The sequence below is a fragment of the Phalacrocorax aristotelis genome, chromosome 24, assembly GCF_949628215.1.
Source record: "Phalacrocorax aristotelis chromosome 24, bGulAri2.1, whole genome shotgun sequence".
In the NCBI taxonomy this organism is placed as follows: domain Eukaryota; kingdom Metazoa; phylum Chordata; class Aves; order Suliformes; family Phalacrocoracidae; genus Phalacrocorax; species Phalacrocorax aristotelis.
In genome coordinates, this window is record NC_134299.1 from 2101091 (window position 1) to 2120413 (window position 19323).

At 50.5% G+C, this 19323-nt stretch overlaps 2 protein-coding genes across 4 annotated transcripts; both read left to right on the top strand.

Moving 5' to 3' along the window:
- Nucleotides 1–206: 206 nt before the first annotated feature.
- RAB11FIP1 (RAB11 family interacting protein 1) lies at nucleotides 207–14966 on the top strand. 3 transcript variants are annotated; one of them, XM_075074793.1, is made up of 6 exons: nucleotides 207–644; nucleotides 3712–4154; nucleotides 4373–5168; nucleotides 6147–8429; nucleotides 9645–9750; nucleotides 11757–14966. In XM_075074793.1, exons 1-6 carry the CDS (start codon nucleotides 298–300, stop codon nucleotides 11973–11975), a joined length of 4194 nt encoding a protein of 1397 aa, XP_074930894.1. In that variant the 5' UTR covers nucleotides 207–297; the 3' UTR covers nucleotides 11976–14966. The 3 variants fall into 3 exon arrangements, with proteins under 3 accessions (XP_074930894.1, XP_074930895.1, XP_074930896.1); XM_075074794.1 differs by having other exon boundaries at nucleotides 8271–8429; XM_075074795.1 differs by lacking the exon at nucleotides 6147–8429.
- A 720-nt stretch (nucleotides 14967–15686) lies between these two features.
- Nucleotides 15687–18950, top strand: BRF2 (BRF2 general transcription factor IIIB subunit). The gene is made up of 4 exons (XM_075117396.1): nucleotides 15687–15906; nucleotides 16526–16585; nucleotides 16936–17257; nucleotides 17976–18950. Exons 1-4 carry the CDS (start codon nucleotides 15753–15755, stop codon nucleotides 18685–18687), a joined length of 1248 nt encoding a protein of 415 aa, XP_074973497.1. The 5' UTR covers nucleotides 15687–15752; the 3' UTR covers nucleotides 18688–18950.
- The last annotated feature ends 373 nt before the right edge of the window (nucleotides 18951–19323 follow it).

The following is a 19323-nucleotide window of genomic DNA, read 5'->3' on the forward strand; positions in this document are numbered from 1 at the left end:
CACAGAGCTCACAGACACCCCTGTACACACAAGCAGCTCACACCCCCACCCGGCTGTACCCACCCCCGCTCCTGCGCACCCCTCGTACCCACCTGTGCGTCCCCTGTACCCGCTGCACACCTGCACACGCGCCTGGACACACCTGTGGGGCCCGGGCCCCGCCCCCGCCGGCCCCGCCCCGTGCTCTCGCGAGAGGGGCGGGGCCATCGGGCGGGGCGGGAGCGCACCGGGCCGGGCACGGCACACCGGGCGGGCACCGCGCACCGGGCCGCTCCGCTCCCCTCCGCTCCCGCCGCCATGTCGGGCCCGGGGCTGGCCCCGGCCTGGGCGCCCACCCACGTCCAGGTGACGGTGCTGCGGGCGCGGGGGCTGCGGGCCAAGGCGGCGGCGGGCGGCGGCGGCAGCGACGCCTACACCGTGATGGCGCTGGGCCGCGACAAGTTCTCCACCTCGGTGGCGGAGCGGTGCCAGGGGGAGCCGCTCTGGCGGGAGGAGGCCACCTTCGAGCTGCCGCCGCCGCCGCGGCCCGCCGCCCTCCGCCTCACCGTGCTGCACCGCGCCCTCGTCGGCCTCGACAAGTTCCTGGGACGCGCCGAAGTCGATCTGGCGGCCCTGAGGGCCGATGGCGGCCGGCGGCACACCAGGTGGGCCCGGGGCGGGGTGGTCTCCGGGGCTGCGAGGGGACACGGGGCGGGGGGGCCTCAGGGGCTGCGAGGGGACACGGGGCGGGGTGGCCTCAGGGGCTGCGAGGGGACACGGGGCGGGGGGGGGCCTCCGGGGCTGTGAGGGGACGGGGGCGGGGGGGGGGCCTCCAGGGCTGTGAGGGGGAGCCTCTGGGGACATGAGGTGGGGGGGCCCTGTGCCTCATGGGGGCCGGGGAGGGGGGGTGGGTGTCTGTGTGGGGACCAGGTGGGGGACCCCTGTGCCCTACAAGTGATTGGGGTTCTGATGGGAGACCCAGTGCTCCGTGGGGACTTGTGAGTCCCACAGGGGACTGGGGTTCTGGTGGGGGACCCCTGTGCCCCGTGGGGACCCCTGAGCCCCACTGGGATTCTCGTGGGGGACCCCAGTCCCCCACTGGAGACGGGTTGTGGTGAGGGACCCCTGTGCCCCACGGGGTCTTCTCAAGCCCTGTGAGGGCCTGTGGGGTGCCCCTTCAGGGCAGGGTCCCCCCTGATGTGGGTCAGCCCCCCACAGCTCCAGGATGCCTGCCCCATGGAAGAGGCTGGGGGTCCTGGGACCTGTGGCTGCTGGGATGGCCTGGGAAATGCAGGTGGTGCTTTTTCAGCCAGTCCTGCCTCGTGCTTGGCTTTGTTTGTCAATATTCATGTGCAAGTGCTGACAAGGTACGCTGCGAACGGGCAGGTTGACCTGAGAAACTTAATGTACTTGAAATGCCTTCTCCTTCTGACAGAGAGTGAGCACAGGCTACAGCCAGCTGCTTATGTATTTTTCTTAATAAATACCTAGCAGAGCCGAAGCATGCGTAAGAGTAGGCAATTCAGTGTGGTATGGGCTGGCTTCACTGGTGTCAGCAGCACGCCGAGCTGGGAGAGTTTTCCTTTAATGTCGAGCGCCAGCTCTGTGTCATACTTGCTCCTTTGAATGTAAACACTGGGACGATGGGCTGAAATCCCAGGGGTGGTTACTGGGAGGGTTTTACTGGGAGTCAGCAGCCTTGTAATGTGGCTTGAGGTGGCTGGTGAGTCACCTTCCTCTTCTCACTCACCTGAGCAGATCCAGGTATTAACGCCAGCTTGGCCAAAGCAGAGATCTGCATCGTCTTTCTTGACAAAGCCGTCACTGCTTGTGAAGCCTTAATTATAATGTGGCTGTCATTAAGGTTGTGTCAAGCGCTAATGTGTTTACAGTGCGGAGGGGTGATGTGCCTTCAGTCAGCAGAGTTCACAGAGTCAGCCCTTCGAGGCAAGCGTCGCAGGTCCTCCCGGCCTGGTTTCTTTGTGTCTGTGCCAAAGAAAAAAAGAAGGGAGGGGGAACCCCAGCTTTGCTCCTGGAAAAACTCCTGATATTTCCGTTTGTTAGTGTCGTGCCCCCAGCCCTCGATTTCCTGTTTGAAGCCTGTTTCTTTTGTCATTGCTTAGCTGCTGTGGTGACATGTACCTGTAAAGGACTGGCTTTATTTGGAAAATAAATGCGTGTTGATTGACACATGCACTCTAACATAATAAACGGATAAGATTTATATTGTGTAGTTTTGGGGGGAGGTTGTCGGTATGCCGTTTGCTTGCAGACACTCTGAGGCAGACGCAGGGGTGTGCTTCTCAGAGCGATGGCCGTGTTTCAGTGCGAAGCAGCCTTTTGCTGAACGTGTAGTTTTTCGAACAGGGCCTGCTCGTTCCCCGGGGCAAAGCGCCGGCCAAATGAGTAGTTGTGGTGCTGTACAAGTGCGGGATGCTCCTAGAAATCACGCGGTTTAGAACAAAAGCGCCCAGTGCTGGCTTGCATTAAAGGCAAAGGATTCGTGCTTCCCTCGCTGCTGTGGGACTTCAGCTTTTAGGGACCTGACAAAACTGAATGTCTCCTTATAAAATCCCTCCCCTGGTGCTGGTGTCTTGTAACCTCAGGTCTGAACCTCTAACTGTAGCGTGGTGCTTGAGTGTTCATTTCCCTCTAACGTGTTTCTCTCTAGCAGATTTCTGAATTCATCTCCTTCAGCTAATGCTCATCAGTTTTGAATTTTCTCTGAAGCAAATTGCCTTTCCCCATTCTCTTTCATTGCTTCCAGTGCACCTTCAAAGGAATGAAGTGCAAATCTGATGGAGAGGCAGATTTGCATGCTGTGTTCGCTTCCTCTATTTTCATGTACCAGCTGGTAAGGAGGAAGAAGCTGCATTTTCTAGGTGGCCTTTGCTGTCGATTCTGCGGAGCTGGGAAGTCTGCGGCTCCAGCAATAGACAAACAAGTATTGGTGTGCAGTGCTGATAACTTTCTTCCCTGACCCTAATGTGGTTTCAATGTCATTAAGTGGTAATTGAGCACATGTGGTAGTGGCATGCAGATGGTGTTTTTGCAGTTCAGGATACCCTGAGCACTTGCTTAATATGCAGTGCTTAATATTCTGGAGCTGCGTTTCAGAAAGGAATAAGATTCTGTCTGTAAGGAATGTCCTTCCTGGTGCACCCCAGTCACGAGCTCCGGGAGGTGAGTGGAAATGCCCAGACGCTCTGGAAGGTTTGGTTTGGCTCCCCTTGTGTTGATTAGGGGTTCCTTAGCTTAAGAGGCATTAAGATAACAACTGAAAAGAGGCTGGAATGAAAGGTATGAGGGCGTGGGATGTGTGTGCAAGCTCTCTGGTACCAGTTTCAGCTCTCTGAGGCTGCTTCTTTCGCACTCACTTCAAAGTCCTAGCTTCTGCAAATTTCTTTCGGGAAGCCAGATAAAAGCAGAGAAGAGAGTGGATGAGCTGAAATATGGGAATTCCATGTTGTGTTTCCATTTTTTTCTTCTTTTTTTAACCCCTTCTGTTTTAAAACAGATTTTACTAATAACTTTCTATTTACAATAAGAAATGTTTTCCTTGGTACCTGGGGCCATATGATTATGATGTAGTTGTAAGATTAAAGGCTTTGCTTTTTTTTCCCCCTACACTGTAGGCTTATTTGGTTTGTAAGACATAAACCCCCTCTGTTGTTCTAAGTTACCCATGCCTCTCAAGAACTTGTTTGAAAAGAAATCTCCTTGTTTCTGCAGGTGGTACAAGCTTCGCTCCAAACCAGGGAAAAAGGAAAAGGAGAGAGGGGAGATTGAAGTGGATATCCAGTTTATGAGGAGCAACATGACAGCCAGTATGTTTGATCTGTCCGTGAAAGACAAGTCTCGCTCTCCCTTTGGCAAGCTCAAAGATAAGATCAAGGGGAAGAGAAGCAGTGGCCTTTCTGACACGGCGTCGGCAATCATTCCCAGCACGACTCACTCCCCTGCTGACAGCGAGGATGAGTCAGTGGAGAAGGAAAAGAAGAAGTCAAAATTCAAAACCCTGTTTTCCAAACCGGGCCTGCAGAAGACTTCCCTCTCCCAGTCCATGTCAGTCCTACCGACGCAGCAGCCTGTCACCGAGAGGGTTCGGCTTCGGCCCAGCGACTTCCAGTCGCAATGGGATGACGAGGAGTCTGAGACCTCTCCGACCTCAGAAAGTGAGTATTGGCACTGACTACACTGGTGAAGCACAAAGCCTTTTTCCAAAGGTTCACTTGTGCTTTTCACACTTTTCAGAGTTCTAATTAAGTCACATTTGGGATATTTCTGTTGCTGACGTCCACTGGTGGCTGTGAAGTGCTGCGGTTGTCAGTAGCAAGTGCCAGAGGACAGGATTTTCTTGCATGTTGAATTTCTTACCGTTTATTTTTTCCAGGAGCCTTTGGAAATGCCCTGGAAGAGAAGTCCTCTCCTTCTCCTGTATTTAAACCTCGTAAACCAGCAATTTTGGACAGCAGGCAACTAAACCAAGCAGCCACTAGCCACACCAAGAAAGAAGGGCTCTCTCTATTCAGTGGCCTTAGATCCAAAAGCGATCCTGTTTCCAAGTCTAGTCTGTGTATCAATGGCAGTCATGTATATATGGAAGAGAGCTCAACGAAGGACAACACACCAGCCTCTTCCCCCTCTCCTCACCACTTCAGGAGGATGCAGCTCTTTGCTTCAGAAGAGGATCTGTGTTCCCGATCTACTAAAGGACCTGAAGAGACGGGAAGAACGTCTCCTAGTCATGCTTTCTCTGGGTCTGCATCCTTGGAGACCTTTAAATCTATGACTTTGCCATCATACAAGTTGCTTAGCAGTGAAGAATACCTGGAAACTAGTGTTCCTCCGAGTGTCGAGGTTATTAAAGAGACCAAAAAAACTGACCACAAAAAGTCTGCCTTGCTCTCTCTGGTCACAGGAAAGAAGGAAGCAGTGAAGACCAGTGATGCTGAGAATATTCCTGACAGGACCCTTCAGGATGAGGAAAACAAAGTTATGGAAGAGAAAAGAGAACAAGAGGCCAAACATCTTGAACTTCCAGCAGATCTAAGCAGAGGGAATCCCTCAGAAGACAGTCACTGTGCAGAAGACATCTTTGCAAGTAAGCAGACACTCAACCCTTTCGAGGAAGAGCAGAAACCTGAAAAAGCTGCTGTGCCGGTGAAGACCAAAGCTGTCAAGCCCAGGTCAGTCGTGTTTGCTTCAGAGGCTGACATAAATAGCGATGTGCTGTGACAGTGACAGGCTTTAACTAGGCTGCTTCCTGCCACAGAGCAGTGAGCGCTTCACAACTTGGCATGCTGCATGCAGCTGAAGCTTGTTGCTCTGCACATTACCTGGTGGTTTTAAACTAGCCATTGGGCCCTTTGATAAGAAATAATAAATCTGAGTTCTTTCTCAGTATGAAAAAGAGAGCGATATAGGGTTGTTCCTTATAAGTGATGCTGAGATAGTGGTTTTCTGAGTGCAGGCATCTTTGCAGGTATTGTAGGGGTGGTTTTTCTTGCTGATCTTTTGCAAAAACTAACATTCTTCTGAGCTGCGTGGCTTGAACGTACCCAGGGGCTGAAATACCAGTTCTAATATCTCTACTTTTCTCTTCCTTATTTGGCTGTGGTCTTCAAAAGTGTTAATCTTGGAGCCCTTCTGCTTTGGCATTGTTCACAGCAACATGAAGGACATTTGTGTTAATTTGTACACAAGGCTTTTTCGGAAATCCTGCTCCTTTATCCCTCTCTGTCTATTTTTTTTATATATATATAGGCATGTGTATGTGTTTTTATATGTATGGGTGTGTCCTACTAATAAGTCTGTTTTGTGTCTGTCTCTAACTCCTTACCTCCAGTGCTTCTCATGTTTAAACGACTTGCATATGAAGTGTCTTACTAATAAAATTGCTTGGGGTGCAAAAGATGAGATAGTGCTTAAAAGCAGTGCCACAGTAACCTGTGCAAACTCTACAGCAGAAGTGTTCTGACATAAGTTGAGTGCTTTGTGAAGATGCATTGAAGTGTGTAAAGTCTATCAGATAGGCTCTGAGGTCTCTTGCAAGTATAACTCATCTCCAGTGTTGGGAGTTGATGGAGTCTGGTGCTAAAGCTTGTCTGTTCCTGCCTCATGTTGCATCCGCAAGTGACATGCGAGTTTTTTGTCCCTTTTTGCAGACTGGGCGTGTCTTCAGAGGAGGAAACCAAAGCCACGCTTCCTACTCTTGCACCTGATTCCCTTCCTGCTTTTCTTTCTGTACACCATATCAGTAGTGACAATAATCCTTTTATTTCTAAAACGGGACAAAAAGCTGAAGTGCCAGACTCTGAAAACATTACTAGTTCTCCTGCATCTATTACTTCTCCTTTTGCTGCAGAGCTTTTTCATGGCAAGAACCCCTTTACTTCTGAGTGGGGCAGGGCATCCGCAGCTCTGGATCCTGAAGGCACTGCCTGTTTCCCTTCGTCCCATCATCTTGCAGCCTCCCTTCCCAAAGCGCCTCTTCCTGGGCAGGTCTCTGGTAGTGGCAATAATCCTTTTGCTTCTGAATGGGGGCAGAGCTCACGGGGCCGGGATCCTGAAAGCTCTGATATGCAGGCTTCCCGGGGTCTCTCTTGCCCACCTGCACCTTCTTGCCCCTCTGATTGTCATTTTAATGACAATAATCCTTTTGTGTCCAACCTTGGGTGGGAGCAAGATGCACCAGGTTTCCAAGCTGTTGCTAGTTCTTCCCCTTTCTGCCTTCCTTGTGATAAAGACTGTTCCTCAGCAGAACGCCCTGGTCGCAATACTTCAGGGAGCTCTTCAGATATGGCTTTAACTAGTAATGTCAAAGCTGTATCAAACCCTCTCGGCACCCCTTCTGACAACCCTGGTCTGGCTCTAAAGAAGCAGTGGGATTCTCCCCAGCTTCAGGTTGACAATTCTTTGAAAAGTAGTAAGCTAGACAAAGGGAAATCTGTGTCCTTTCTCCTTGATGGATCACAGGGTGTTATATCAGGTGATGAGGATTTGGGTGGGCAGGAATGTGAAAAACAGCACTCTGATTTCAGTGAAATGTTGACAGGTTCAGATGCAACAGGAGAGCTGGAAGTGGGGTGCCACCTGTCCTCAAAACTCTCTAGTGACAGCACAGGTCCCATCCAAGGCAGCAAGATCGCTGTTCAGGGTGGCATGGAAGTAGGTGGTGTAAACACTCAACCCTGCACAAAGGACAGCAAACACTTTGAGAGAGATGGAAAGTGTAGTAATAGCCTCTTGCCAGAGATCAGTGCTGAACAGCCACCTTCCCCCCAGGGTGAGCTGAATGAGAAGCAGGAGACCTTTGGTGAAAAGAGACAAGAAGAATGTGCACCCACATTAGAGCCCCAAGCAACTCCACTTGATAAAAATGACTGTCTTTCTCAAGTAGGATCCTCCAAACCAACCTTGGGAGCTCACACACCATCCACTTGGGAAGCCAGTGTAGGGAAGGCTGGCTGTGAGGTGTTAGTCACTCCAAAACCAGCGCCACGGATGTCTTTAACGCTGAAAAAGTGCCTGCTGGTTTCTCAGGCTGGTGAGTTAAGTGGTGATGTGCCTTCTTCAGGCGATGGTATGAAATCTGTGCCTGGGCTGCTGTTACCTAATGAGAAAGCCTTGGATGCTCATGGATGCCTCCCCCAAAGTGGCTCATTAGAGACTATCGCTCCACCAGTGACACCCAGAGATGGCAGCAGCAATAGGCATTTCAAACATGAAGGTGATGATGATTTATTTGACTGTCTTACAAATTTAAAGTCTGCCAATCCCATTACTGGAGACCGTGGTTCGAAACTGGCTGGTCTTCCAGTTATTCCAGAGGGAGGCTCTGATGACGAGCTGCTGGGTGACTGCCAGGAGAACTGTGGTGTCACTGCAGGTGATAAAAACACTTCAGGAAAGCAGTCCCTAGATTTAATGCCTTTGCATGAAGAACTGAAAGAGCACTGTGATAGCTCTGCTGAAGCCCGAGTAACTCCAGCTGCTCCAGGAGGAGGAGGAAGCGTTCCTGGTGCTTGCAAGCCAAGCAAACTGCCTCTGCTGCCTGCCAGAGTAGATGTTCACAGTGTCAATAACCAGGTAGCTGACTCAGGCTCAGGTATGACATCTCATTCCAGGGAGCGTAAGAGTCATTTTGAGAAACAAGAACTGAAAATAAGCGCAGGTGTTTCGGAGCGTGCAGACTGTGACTTCTTTGAGCCTTCCGTTTCATCTTCCTCCCTGTCAAGTCCTTCCCAGCCTTACTCTTTCTCTCATTCTCTCCCCTCTGATGCCCCAAGTCGTAGAGCAGAGTCTCCGAAAAAGCCAACAGCCGAGGGCTTCGCAGATAAAGCAGGAAATTCTGGCAAGAAGAAGCTTCTTCAGGCATGGGTTTCACCCTCTGAAACATATCCTAACCAAACTCAGCAGAGTGGTGAAACTGTGTCTCCTAAGCACAGGTGAGAAAATACGGGAAATACCCAGAAAGTATCTCAGTGCTGATGTGAGCCTTGCTTTTCCTTCTGTGAGCGCAGATCTGTCTCTCCAGCTGCAGGAATTTACTTTGCAGTGACGTGGCATTGCACAGCCTTAACTTCCTCCAGCCTGTGGATTTGTCAGGGCCTGGGTCCTGTCATGCCAGCGTAGGATCATTGCTGGCACCAGATGTCTTGGTATAGCTACTAAGGACGCCCAGAGCACGCGAGGGATCTGCCATTAATCACGGTGCTACCTCTTAGGAGAAATGTTAGGGAGGCTCAGTCACAGTTTTTAGAAATAGGCTCATTTCATCAAATTGGGGAAATGGACTGCAATTCCTCCATTTTTCAGAAATGGGAGAATGGTCACAGGAAGCCTGATAAACTGCAGTGCTTCCTTTCCTGGCTGAACTGGGCTCCTGAGCCTCGAAGCGAATTGCAGCAAGCAATGCAGCTAAAGCCTCTCTCTGCCTCGAACGCATGGCTGCTTTCCGGAGCTGTCTGCAGCTCCTCCTGCCTGCTGGGGTACTGTTGTCCGAGGAGCAGTGCCGCTGACCTGTCAGCCCTCAGTACTTTATCTGCAGAACTCCGTCTAGGGTCTAGGATGCTTCTGGGCCGGCATTTGCTGAGACAAGTAAAATTTTCTTCCTCTACTGAAATTGGCAATATGTAAACCCTGCTCGAGCAGATGAAGGTATGACTTTTTTGGCAGCTTATGGCTTAAGTTCAGATTGGAAAAGGAATAATACATGCTTGTCCCAGCATAGTTAGAAGTACTTGATATGTTGCAAGAACCACAAATATGTTCTCGTTAGGAAAGTCAGGCTCAAATACTAGTGCGTGTGAGATCAGAGTAACCGCCGCTGTGCACTGCCTTCTCATGTAGACTGGCCTGGCTCTTCTGTGACGTACCATTCAGGATGTATTTCCCTTGTTTTGCTTCTTTATCTCCAATGCCTTAAGTCCGTAAAGATAGTGGAAAGAGAACTGGTGTGTACTTAGAAAAAGCCTATAGCTTAGACAGAAATGCCTTGTCTTCCTGAGGCTGAATCTCTTATCTCTCTGGAGATAGAGAAGGGTAGGAGTTTTTCGCAATTTCTTGCTATATCTGTTTTTAGTCTGAAGATCTGTGTAGTGCTGGTGTTATATGTACTGCCTAAATAACTTAGGCATTAAAAACCTTTGTTAATATTGCAGACTCCATCCTGTGAAGCCAATGAATGCCACAGCAAACAAATCTCAAACTAAAAACCTGAATGTCATCAGCACTATGGATGAAAAGCTGCTTGAGATGAACGTGAAGGTATGGAGGAAAGCGGCACTTTGTTCAATTTACTGCTTAGGCTTTGGTTTAGAGTTTGTGTATTCAAGACAGTTTGCCTAGCGTCATACCTCAAATATCCTGAGCAGAAAAAGAACAGTGGTTATCAGACCATGGCGGGCATGACCTTTCTTTTTGTCAGTCCCCAAAGTTGAGGACAGTCTTTAAATATTTTTTTTTCTTGCAAGCTGATCTGTAATAGAATGGGTGCCTCTTGTTTGCGGAGGGGATTCTCAGCGGAGAGGTGTGCAGGGTGCCGTCGGACCACCCCAGAGGTGAGCAGGGTGTGTGTGAGCCGTGAGGAGGCTGTGGCAGGACTGATGGGTCACTCACGGGCGGCGCTCCCTCTGGAAGATAGTCCCGTTGGTGACGTGTGGGAGCCGTGTAACTTGGATCTGCACCAAAGACTGGACAAATTAGTCACTGCTGATTGTCAGACATGGTTAGTCCCCAAAGCTCATTTTCACCCTGAAATAAGCATGTGGCTCTTAAAGCTGAGAAGGTGGCAAAAGTAACCTCAGGGTGGCTGTTGCCTTGTAATGCGTTGCATTAATATCCTGTGCAGATTGAGAGCCAGGCGCCTGCCATTAAAGCACAGCCGCTTCCTAAAAGCGTAGCTGTGCAGCTTGCATAACCACTCAGCTATCAAGGGGCTTTTTGCATAATCTTGGCTGCAGAAGAGACCTGCAGGCTTGAGGCGTAGCTTAAAAGTCGTGTTGATCAGAATGGCTAGAAGCATCTCTGGGTCAGCAGGGAAAAAAATCCCTGGGTACCATTATTGTCTCTAAGGGTTTTTTGGGAAAAATGAAAAGTTAGTACCAAAATAACTGTAGTGCCGCCTCCTGGTGTAAGTGGGAAAGAAGAAAATCCGAGTTAATGATTCAAAATGACATGTTGCTATTTTGAGTGAGTTGAGAAGTTGTAATTAGTATTCTGATTCCACATAAGAAATTATGCTTGATGTAGTCACGTGAGCCTGTTGTAGGCATGCTCCTTGTGAAAGAAAAGCCTGGGCTGGCATTCCAGTGCAGCGCCTGAAAAGGTAGCTGGAGGAACTGGCAGTACCTGCCAAATCTGCTGAAGGGTTAAAAGCAGACTTCTTGGAGAAACTGTGTTGCGATGTGTTTTCACAGCGCTAACCACAACAAGAGGGAAATGCTAAAGGCGTAGGTGGGTGTTTCTTGCTGTTTAACCTGAATTCGGCTTTCCTAGTCTTCGGTATGTTTTAGTCAACCGTCCCTGTGCTGGTCTGTAAACAATGATAGCTGATGGTGCATGGCTGTAACTTGCATGCACCCTCGCTAAGCTGGATGAGCTGCTGCCTGGAGTCAGCATGACATTCTTTCAGCGTAAACTGGAGAAGAGTTTAATTACAGAACTGATGTTATGCAAAGATTTTATGCTAAAACTGACAGCCTGGTTACTGTCCTTAATGTCCCTCTGGCTCTGAGCCTGCCTCCTGTCCTGGAGAAGACTGCCTAAGCTCTGTAAATGGTGTTGCTGTGCCGTAAATAGCACACACTTACTCTGAGGCAGTTGCTCTTTTTTCCTCCAAATACTTTCAGAAAGGTAATCTGCATTCTGGCAGTGCATGAGTAGATAGTGGTTTGTATGAATTTTTCCAGGCTAGGTTTGCTAATGGCCCAAAAGGTGCTTTGTAGCAGAAAGCTTGCCTGGCCTGCCAGCCTCTCCCTGTCGTTGTTAGTGCCTTGGCCATTGCGCGGCTTTGCCCTGGGCAGCCTGCTGCTCTTGATCATAAAGTGCTAATGACTGATGTTCCGAAATGTTGTTTGGATGGAACTTATTTTTTAAAATGAGATACAAAGCACAGTAATACTTCTGAAGAGCAGCTGTAGTTCTGAAAACACCGTGTGTGAAGTTGTTCATTGGTGCTTTAAATCCCACAAGCCAGCTACCAGGTATCATTCTGTTGCTATGTGGAAATGCCCGTATGTCTGTAATGACCCTGCTTTTCTTCTCTCTCAAAGAAATATGATCCTTCAGATCCTGCCTATGCTTATGCTCAGCTAACACACGATGAGCTGATCCAGCTGGTCTTGAAACAGAAGGATACAATTACCAAGAAGGATCTCCAGGTGCGTGAGCTTGAAGACTACATCGATAACTTGCTTGTCAGAGTCATGGAAGAAACCCCAAACATCCTTCGTGTTTCAGTGTCTGGCAACAAAAAAGCTGGAAAGATGTAAAAGCTCTCGGGAAGTTGGTGGAACAAAGGACTGAATTCCCACCAGTGGAGTTTGATTAATAAGGAGACGATGTGAAGTAGGTGGTACCGGTTGTGCTGCCCACAGAAAATGACCTCTTTCCTGTTTCTGCCTTGAGCAACTCTCGGTTTGATTAGTAGTTACATCAGGTCTTGTGTATGGAGTCCAGAAGTGGAGTCAACTTACCATATTTATTTGGTTTCCTTTCCATTATTTCGGAAGGTTTGGTCAGGCGTCTAATCCAAAGGCTGTTTGCGATAGGAAGGATGAAGGGGGTTTGGTGTGTTGTGCTTGCCAGCAAGGCACTGATGATCCTTTATAAAGATTTTTTTAAATGGTTTTATTTCATAGCAGCTTTGATAGATCAATTACTCTTCTTTCCATATCTTAAGTTGTAGTGCAATATAAAATCTTGTACAGTAGAGCTTGAGGATTTGATTGTTTTTTAAAAAGAAAAAAAACTACTACACTGGAGAAGTCCAAAGATGTGTGCTTCAGACCAGGGCTGTGTGGGCTGTATTTTAAAAGTAATTAATGCCCTAAAAGTTGAATGCAAGTTTAACCATAGATTGGAAAGGAAGAAGCAAAGCTTAGTTAATCTCATAAGGTGCGTATTGGTTCAAAGCAGTTCTCCAAGGGGAAGGTTTACAGGTTTTTCTGGTACAGGAAACATTGAGATGTCACGGTACGTTTGTCTGCCTTAGGAGCGATAGTAATGAATTTGGGCCGAAGGTGCATTTTAAATCAGAAGCTGTCCTCTTATGGACTTCAAATTCCTGATTTGAAGGTCGTTCAAATGAGGGAGGCAAAGGTACACCTGGTTTCTGTTCTGTAGACTTAAATAGGTGTGGATTTCATGGTACTCGTGCCTGGCCCGTGTCTCTTGCTCTATGGGTGTTCTGTGACGATTTTTCCTTTACACTGTTGCAGTTTATTACATTTAAATACCTTGGATTTGGGAGCTGGGGCTTTCCTTGGAATGGCCTTCAAAGGTGATCAGTCTTACAAGGCTTTCTTACTTGCATTTGTTATAGAGCCAAGAGAGGAACCAAACCGCCCTCCGCTGGGGTGGGAGCATCACAGCGCTAGTGCCTGATTCTGATGCGGTTTTCTTTGTGACTTGCTGCTCAGAATGGAATGAAAATTTTATATAACAGAGAGAGTGCTGGTTTTGCTAGACAATCGGTACCCTCAGTTTGCCTCCTTAATGTGCGGCTGCTTTGCAGCTCGATAGAGACAGGTATGTTCTCCTCCCCGTCTCATCGGATAGCAAATAACAGCATAGCGCTATCGAGCAGCCACCGCAACAGGCTTCCTCCACTGAAAAACTAAATGTGGCTTTTTGTTTTTGGTGAGCTCTTGTCAAAGATCAAAAAAAAATAAGATGCCTCTTTGCAACTCTGGGATGTATCGGGGTTGTGAGAGTCCGTAAAAGCCTTAGAAGAAAGTTGAAATACCAAAAGAGAGGGTAGCAGAGGACCAAAGCAAACGCTCCTACCTTTGGAAGTTGAAAGGGTCTGTTGGGTCACTCCTGGCTTAGGGGTGAGTTTCTAACTTAATTTTTCTATAGCAAAGCACTTTATTGAGGGACTAGACTAGCTGGATCAACTATCAACCTCTTAATAGTCTGCTTACTATTTTCATAAAACACTGAAAACTACTGGAGACTTCTCAAATACTCTATTTTTGTAGTGAAGAGTAGTTTAATATATTTGCCTAGAGATGTATACATTTATTGGAAAACTCAAAAAATGCTGTTAATTACATTTTTATTACTGTAAACTGAGTAACTACCAAAGTCTGGAGCTTTCCTGGCAGAGCTCTCCTTCATGGGAGGCTTGAGTTGAACAAAGTCTTAAGCATTGAGAGTCTTATAAGGCTTCAGGTACTTTTTTCTAATTTTATTTTTATTTGAGAAGATGTCTTCAGTTGAAGGGGTTATTTCTTTCCTACTGTACCCCCTTCTGTGAATGAAGGGTCTGAAACGCAGAAGGTCGTAGCGGCATCTTCAGCTCTCGGCTGGTGCTTTTAATTTTGAGTGGTACTGGTTGGCCTTACTGAAAACAGCTGCTGCTTCTTGTGCCTTGAAATAGTGAGGAAGATGAAGGATTAATTTGTTTCCTCCTTGTGCCTCAGCAGATCTCTGGAAAGAAAAGGTTGCCTATACCTCACTAATAAACTTGTCTTCTAGACATTATTCCACAGCTTTCTGATGTTCTAGGTCAGAGAGAAAAACCGGTTGTGCCTTTGAACGGTGACCTAACGGTTCAAAAACCAAAAGTGGTGTTATCGGTAGTCATAACTGGACACATGGGGAGCAAGATGGGGCTCTTCCCTCTTGCTGGCCTTGTTTTAAAACAATATGGGTACTACTGAGCCGCGGCTGCAGAAGGCACCCTGGTGATGCGTGCGATGCTTTTGGCGCATGGATTTTGAGGCTTGGATCGTGTGCGTTCCTGTTGGCGAGAGTGTGCGCCTTGAAGCTACACGCACAGAAACAAAGCGGTAATATGCGCTCTTGGCCGTCTCCTTAGAGATGAAGCCTTAAAACTTGTAATATCCTCTCCTGGCAGCCTTTTTTTGCCAGTTACAGCCATGTCCGTTGAGGTGAGCCCCGGGTTGTGTCTGGCTTTTGCCCCTGGGGTTTCCTCTGCGGTGGTTGCAGGTGTTGAGCCGCCTGCCAGAGCTTCAACTCGCATGGCCGTGAAAGCATCGCACAAACCTTGTACCTCAATCTTTTATTGGCAATAATAGCTAAAGCCCTTCTTTGGCATAAAGGGATGGGCATTTTATGTGCAGCAAGGTTATTTCACCTTTGACTTTAAGGGCCTTAAGAATCAAATGTATTGTTTTATTATTGAAGGATCTGAATGTGTTTTTCCCTGTTTATACTGTCTGCTTTTAGCCTGGTTACTTGTTTTTAAATGCCTTTTGGTTTCATGGAACACTAAAATAAAAATACTTTTAAACCAGTGTTCTGATCCCTTTGTCTTTTTATCTGAAAGAGCAGTTTCAAAAGGCCTTCATACCCTCCTTGTGACTTGCTCTGCTGCCCGAAACTCCTCATCCTCAAGGTATTTTTGGGCTAGTTCCATCCCTGCAAGCTTTCCATGCAGGAAGTTCATGGTAAACACCTCACAGGGTGGGGAAACCTGATGGACGAGCTCATCCACATCAGGAGAATCGAGAGTTTCTGTAAAGCGCAAAAAAAATGTGTTAAAGGTTCTGAGCCAGGAGCCAGTTAAATCACCCCTGTCCCTAATTGTAATGGCTGTGAAATTGCGGGCAGCTGAAGACAAGCAGAGAAATCAGTAAGAAATCAGCCTCCCGCTGCCTCGGGGCCATTTGGCCTGAAACCCATCTGTGCTTTAGGACCCCTGAGGGCTGTCATCGCCCTCATCCTCTGCTCGTAATGCGAGGCAACCGGGGGGCGGGGGACTCTGGGGTAGGACGCGCCTCAGCACAGACAGCTCTAACAACAACGAGGATGGCGACCTGCTGCTGCTGAATCTCCCGAAGGGAAGGTTTTTATGGTTTCCCCGCTGAGCGAGGGAGCGCGGTGTCCCCCTCCGTGGGAGCCGCCGCCGCCTCCTGCCCGGGGACGGTGGTCCCGCCCGGGCGGAACTGTCGACGCCCGGAACGCGGCGTGCGGGGGCGGCGCCTCAGCCGGGGGGAGCGGCGGGACGGACCGCGGGGCGGCGCCGCTATTGGTGGGCGGCGGTGCGGCGGCCGCAGCGCTCCCCCGGCGAGGCGGCGGCGATGGCGGCGCGGGGCAACTGCCCGGGCTGCGGCTCCGCCGCGCTGGTGGAGGACGCGCACTACGCGCAGCAGCAGCTGGTCTGCGCCGCCTGCGGCTGCGTCCTCGCCGAGGGGCTCCTCACCACCACCTACAGCGAGGAGGAGCACCTGCGAGGTGCGGCGGGGCCCGGCCCCGGCGGGGTCACGGGCACGGCTGGGCGCGGGGCGAGCGTCCCGGGAGCGTGTGCGTTCGGCAGAACTGCCCGTGAAAAGCTTGTTTTGACCCTTCTGAGTCGGTCTGAGCGACCAAGCACTCCCCGAGCAGCCATTTTGGGCCAGGGGCCGTTGTTCTTCCCCACCCCCGGGTCTCGGTGTCCGAAAGGGCCTCCGTGTGGAGGGCGGCGCTGGGAGCTGCCGGGGTTAGACCGGCCGCTTTACCCCTCCCTCCCTAAGCAAAAGACCAGTGTGGTTATTCCATTATAGGGTCAGACCGACAGCACTTCCCTGCCAAGTTTTGGGCTTGGAACTGGTGGTGAGCTGCTCTTTGGCATTTAAATCTCATAAGCGTAGTGGGGCAGCCCCGAGTCCATTTGCTTCTTCAGTTTGTGGAGGGGTCCTGCTCCTCACTATTAACTTAATCTATGCTGCCAGCTCTTGTTGAGTGGCCACAAAGGCCTGTCAGTTCTGATAATTGAAATCCGGTACCACAGGCACCTGGTTGCCCAAAATCTAAATGGCACTGTCCCCCAAGGTCACTGTGAGACTATCTGGCCTAACACTGGCTGTTTTTTCAGAGGTGGCATATTCCCAGAGCACTGGCCAGAAAGAGCAGCTGAGCCGCTGCCTGCAGCGAGGTAAGAGTGTGCCGTTCGGTTTCCTTCACACCCTGATTCTCTCTTGCTGCTACTCTGGTTTGTTTAACATGTTTCTAATACTCTCTGAAATGCTAAAACCCTTTGGAGCTGGCAGTAAAGCCTGAAGAAGGCGGTTAGCTCTGTGTCCAGCCAGTGCCTGCCTTCAGCAAAGAGCCTCACCTGCGCTAAGGGACTTGGGAGATATTTGCACACTATCTGCAGGGCTGCAGGGACTGGGCTCTTACACCTTTGCGGGGGGCTGTGTGATTGCTGCCTGCAGGGTAATACTGAGGAGAGATGCATATCAGAAGCTGCTTGAGCTGGTCTTTAAAGGTGGCGTCTTCTCACAGGGATCAGGCGGGTCCAGGATCTCTGTAAAGTCCTCCAGCTCCCAACGGTGTTTGAGGAAACAGCAGTCTCATACTTCCAGAGAGCTCTGCAGCACCCTTCCTTCCACCTGGTCAGTCTGGAGAAGAAGGAGCTCCTGGGGGGCTGCTGTGTCTTTGTGACTTGTCGACAACGCAACTGGCCCCTGACGATGGGGACGATCTGCTCCCTCCTTTACGCGAAGCAGGAGCTGTTTGCCAGCGTCTACCTGAGCCTTCAGAAAGAGCTCGGGCTCTCTGTGCCAGCCCTGAGCCTGGTGGATCTAGTGAAGACACACCTCAACAGGTAATGGGGCCCCTTTCAGCCATTTCAGAGTCCTGAGTTTTGACACCATGGGTGGAAAAGTTTCTGAAACGCAGCCGTGGCCAGGGCAGAAGCCCACAAGCACACACAGGGTGACTTCTGCTGTTATGCAGGTGTGGTGTTGCTGTGCGCTCTGAGGCAAAACCAGATCATCTGGAAAAGTACTCCCTGGACAGTTCGCAGCCCTGCGTGCTAAGGGGGGAGGTATTTTTACCAAGAGCCCGTTAGGCTGGGTGGCAGTACTGGTGCAGCAGCATCTAAAATTTGTGATCTGGGAGTGCATCTCTGTTGTCACTTGAACGACAAACTCCATTGAGTTCTTGCTCCAGCCAACGATCGCAGCACAACAGAGTAGCCCAGAGGTGGATGTGAGCAGCCGAAGGAGCAGGACTGGTGTCTGCTGGTGGGCTGGGGGCGATGGTGCATGTGTGTGATGGCATTTTTACCGACTGTGATGGCTTTTTTGCCTCCCTTGTCACAGTCTGGGCTGTGATTCTTCTCTTCCTGCCCCCTTTTCCTCAGTTTGGAGAGCGGGCAGTGCAGCACTTAGCTAGGTAACATGAGCAGAAGCCCATTGCAGGAGGAGGGTGTGTTTTTCCTAAAGGACCTTATTGCAGCCAGCTCCCACACTGAGCTGAGGCTCTGCATGGTGAGGCTTCCCTGCACCCTGGTGCTAACGATGGGCTCTTTGCTCTTGCAGTTTTCGGCTGTTCCAGCACGCGGCTGACATCCCTGCCCCATTTGTGGAGGACAAGGAGAAGATGGTTGCCCGAACGATGCAGATTGTGGAGCTGGCCAGCGAGACGTGGCTGGTCACTGGCCGTCACCCTGTTCCCATCGTCACAGCCGCGGCATTCCTGTCGTGGCAGTCGCTGCAGCCTGCTGCCCGCCTCACCTGCACTTTCGCGCGGTTCTGCAAGCTGGCGGGTGTTGATCTGCCGCCGCCGGCGCACCTGAGGCTGAAGGAGCTTCTCGAGATCCTCCTGAGAATGGCCTCCCAGCTCGCTTGGCTGAGGGTGTTTAACATGGACAAGAAAACAGTGGTCAAGCACATCGGGGACCTGCTGCAACACCGAATTTTCCTGCTGAAAAGTGCCTTCTGCCTGGAGGACGGGGAGGAGCAGCATGCCGCAGCCCCCGGCGAGGGCTCCCCCGGCTCTCCTCCAGTGGCAGGAGGGGCAGCGCAGGAGGAGGGCTGTCCCTTGGAAGGGAAACGCCAGCGTGAGGGCGGCCCGAGGCCCTTGCTGCCACCCTGCCTTATCAATCCGAGGAAGAGACTGCGGACGGCAGCCCCGAGCGCTTCGGACTCTGCCATCACCGGCGATGAGCCCATCTCCGACAGCGAAATCGAGCAGTACCTGCGGGGCCCGGAGGAGATCCGGGCCTTCAGGAAGGCCAAGGCCTGGCCATGAAGATGGTCGTCTGTGGCAGAGTCCAGAGGATGGTGGTGGCAGAGACGCCGGGGCAGCGGGGACTGTGGGACCAAAAGTGTGAAACCCGACGGTGACAGAGCCATCGCACGCTGCAGGGAAGTCGCCCAAGGGGGCGGGGTTACAAGGAGGGAGTGGGCTATGTCCTCTTGCATGTTCTCGACCAAAGTGGGGCATTTTATGGAGTAAGTGCTTTAGGTCATGTTACATTTCTCTTAGCAATCAATAAAAGCACAGGTGCCAGAGCTGGTTTCTCTTTGCAGCCTCTGGCAAAAGGTGTTTTGGTGAGTTCCAGTGCTGCAGGGCGGCCTCACGAGTGAGCCTGGTGAGCCTGTGGGCTTGCAGCGGTGGTGATGCCCAGGGGAAGGTCTCCAGCACCTTCACTGGTAGCTGTAGCGCTGCTCCAGCTTTTCTATGGATGATTTCACCACCTGCTTCACCTCCTTTGACAGAATGGGTTTGTTAGCGTCAAGGAAAGACTGAGAGAAACTTGCTGAGAGAAAACTGCCCCATCCTTGGTTAAATAAAGGATGTGAAGCTGCTGGAAAGCTGTGGCGAAGGCGCAGCTTTGGGTTGCGTGTGCCTAGTGCTGTTGGTGGCAGCGTGCTGCTCGCTCAA

Bases quoted from the DNA above. Each gene is read 5' to 3' on its own strand.
- RAB11FIP1 (XM_075074793.1), top strand. From the start codon at position 298: ATGTCGGGCCCGGGGCTGGCCCCGGCCTGGGCGCCCACCCACGTCCAG. The intron at 5,169-6,146 runs GTCAGTCGTGTT...CCCTTTTTGCAG, and splicing joins ACCAAAGCTGTCAAGCCCAG to ACTGGGCGTGTCTTCAGAGG. The intron at 9,751-11,756 runs GTATGGAGGAAA...TCTCTCTCAAAG, and splicing joins TGCTTGAGATGAACGTGAAG to AAATATGATCCTTCAGATCC.
- BRF2 (XM_075117396.1), top strand. From the start codon at position 15,753: ATGGCGGCGCGGGGCAACTGCCCGGGCTGCGGCTCCGCCGCGCTGGTG. The intron at 15,907-16,525 runs GTGCGGCGGGGC...CTGTTTTTTCAG, and splicing joins CGAGGAGGAGCACCTGCGAG to AGGTGGCATATTCCCAGAGC. The intron at 16,586-16,935 runs GTAAGAGTGTGC...GTCTTCTCACAG, and splicing joins GAGCCGCTGCCTGCAGCGAG to GGATCAGGCGGGTCCAGGAT.